Raw genomic sequence first — 2,914 nt, 5'->3', positions numbered from 1 at the left:
CAGTGGACGTTCATCAACCTCCCGAATCGACGAAAATGTGATTCGTGTGCGTGACTGTGTGAATTCTGACCGACGGTTGAGCCTTCAACTGTCTTGAACCTTGAGGCTTGTCGCACAGTTCAGTTTCACACATGTCAGTTTCGCACAGTTCACTTTCGCACAGTTCAGTTTCGCATAGTTCAGTGTCATTGCAGATGTAACAGATTCAAGGTGAAGTAATCAAGAATTAGAAAAACAAAGTAAGTGAAATCAACTATTTTGTAAAGCAGAATATTCTTGTGTGCATCTACACTGAATTATGCGAAAGTGAAACGTGCGAAAGTGAAATGTGCGAAACTGAACTGTGCGAAACTGAACTGTGCGACACTGAACTGTGCGACACTGAACTGTGCGTAAAAGAACTGTTCAATTGAACAAACGCTGATTTAGAAAGATTTATTATTTATAAATTAGCAAAATTTCCAAACAGGGCTCTACATGCATACGCGTGTGTCTGTGTTTTAAATTATATTTCGACCTGTGTCCAAAAGCAACGGTGTCCAATTGTACGGTGCGCACAAGAACTGTGTCCAAATGAACGGTGTGCAAAAGAACTGTGCGCAAAAGAACTGTGCGCAACATTATGTGCCCAATAGCACTGTGTGCAATTGCATCGTGTCCAATTGTACTGTGCGCAATTGAGCCTCTCCCGTTCAGCCAGCGTGAAGGCCTTATTCGCCACGCGCTCAGTTGAATACTTTATCCTTTTCAATAATTATCCTTTATAATAATTATCCGAGTGTTCAGCCAGCGTGAAGGCCTTATTCGCCACGCGCCCAGTAGAACATCTCTCCATTTTCCATCTTTCGGTGCTTTAGCGCGCAACACTCAGAGCACTAATCCGTGTCCATCTCGGTAGATGGGCTGGGGAAAGCACCGTACCGGCAAGAAACACCGAGAGCGTCTCCAGGCCCATTTGGCTGCCCAACGACCAGCGGCCCGCTCAATCCGCCCGGGAGTTTTCCTGTCTCCATCTGCCTTGGCACAGCTACGCCAGGTCAGGATTCAGTTGGAACGTCTCAGGCTCGAACGGTTCCTGCGCCAGCCAAACCCATCGCGGGACCTTCGTCTGCCCCCCAGGCCCCTGTTGCAGAGACCCCCTCGTCGGTTCCCTCCCCAGCGACCTCGTCGGCCCCCCAGCCTTCGGACGACGACGACTGCAAGGTCGTTTTCGCCCGACCCGCAACCTCCTACACCCAAGGAGTCTCAGTCCGATTCGAGTCTATCTTGCGACGATACTACATCGCAGTAGGAGCCTGTTGTGCGTTGGCCGTAACCCAGCGCCAGGCCCTTAGCGTGGCCCGAGAACGCGGCGAGCCCCCGACGTCAGTAGCGGACACTCTGTCCGCATTTGTGCAGAGTGAGGCCAACGCGGTGGCGAAGGAATTAAAGAAGCCTTCGCTGCAATTCTTTATTACCCCCCGATATATATATATATATATATATATATATCTATATTCTGTGTATAATGTTCAATTTTATATGATACTATATACCTTTTAATTGTCTAAATTCTATCTAAACTAATATACCCCTAGTCTAATTATTCCCATAACCTCGTCTGCGTTTTATAGCATTGGTTAATCTTTAACGTCAGCTTTTATAATCATTTGTCTAATTTTTCATGTCATCTTTACAAGCATTACCTTTATATAATCTTTTATAATCATTTCCCTTGGTCAACATTTTAATAACTCACGTTATCTTTTATAATCATTCTTCGGTGCCCAGTCTTTACTAATTCATATTATCATTTGTAAATCATTACAAATTCTTACTATTAAACCTTATACCTCCCTTTTGCGTAATCATTAATAATACTCTACTTACGGCTTTGTTTAGTCTGTACTTATATGTGATAATAAATCATACATACCTTTGGTCGCCTTTATTTACCCTTCCGCATAAAAGAGACAGCTCCCGCCACCCGGGTAAAGTCGGCTTGGCAGATTGAACCAAAAGAAAGGGGAGCAACTCCTGGAACGTTCCGAGGAAACGTTATCAGAAGAACAACAAACGTAACGTCTCGGGAAAAGGAGCAATAATTAACATCACCGTTTTGCAAAAACCCGGACGTGACACTTCCATTTCCTCAGTATGTGCTTCGAAGGTAGTAGTTTGTACATCAGGAATTAGAAGCAAATTTCTGACTGCATTAGGTAAAGATAATTACACAGGCACACGAAAAAAAGGTCTTGTCCACCAGACGAGATAAACATTTCTATACGTTTTTGGGGTCGCTGAATCCGAATCCGGGGTTGGTTTGACTCGGTCAGGTCGCATTTCGTTCCTAACCTCAAAAAAATGATGAAAGTAGGAACTTTCATGAAAACACCCAGAAAGCAAAGCGATTATATGTTTTCAGGGTCGCTGAGTCCATATTTGAAGGTCATTTGACTCGGTGAGGTCGCATTCCATTCATAACCTTAAAAAAATGAAATAAAACACTGAAAACTGTTCTCGACATAAATTGTTTGTATTCAGCGCCCGGTACATAGAATTTGTTAGTCATTCTTCGAGCATGGCTGTCAGTCTGCAGCACAAAATCCTGCTGCCTTGACAGATACTGTGACGATGACAACTGCCCCGAAAGGGGATGTGTAGAATGATTCGTTCTCAGATTTGTTGAGGTAACGAAGCCAGCGAAGGCGCGCTGCCTTGCAGGTGGGCGTGAGGGTGTGAGGATGAAGCCGTAGTGTGTCCGACGACGAGTTGACATAGTCCTCGTTAAAATCGGAAAGCTCTTATACTTAGGCCTAGGGAGGTATGAGAGTTATCACCCCTAGGACGGTAGACTCACCTGCGGTCGGACCAGGATCCCTCACGCGCGGGTTTTTCCCAACACATATGGCACCTTCAAACAAAAAATTTCGGT

At 44.9% G+C, this 2,914-nt stretch overlaps 1 protein-coding gene across 1 annotated transcript; it reads left to right on the top strand.

Moving 5' to 3' along the window:
- Positions 1–898: 898 nt before the first annotated feature.
- Positions 899–1,399, top strand: LOC105565129 (vegetative cell wall protein gp1-like; the record flags this gene model as incomplete). The annotated part of the gene is made up of 1 exon (XM_012018074.1): positions 899–1,399. A coding segment is annotated over one exon (501 nt), but the record flags the coding sequence as incomplete, so codon positions are not given.
- Positions 1,400–2,914: the final 1,515 nt, after the last annotated feature.

Source organism: Vollenhovia emeryi, unplaced genomic scaffold, assembly GCF_000949405.1.
Source record: "Vollenhovia emeryi isolate VEMERY1.0 unplaced genomic scaffold, V.emery_V1.0 DF943671.1, whole genome shotgun sequence".
NCBI classification, from domain to species: Eukaryota; Metazoa; Arthropoda; class Insecta; order Hymenoptera; family Formicidae; genus Vollenhovia; species Vollenhovia emeryi.
The sequence above is the reverse complement of the archived record's forward strand: the minus strand, read 5'-3'. Positions and strand labels throughout refer to the sequence as shown.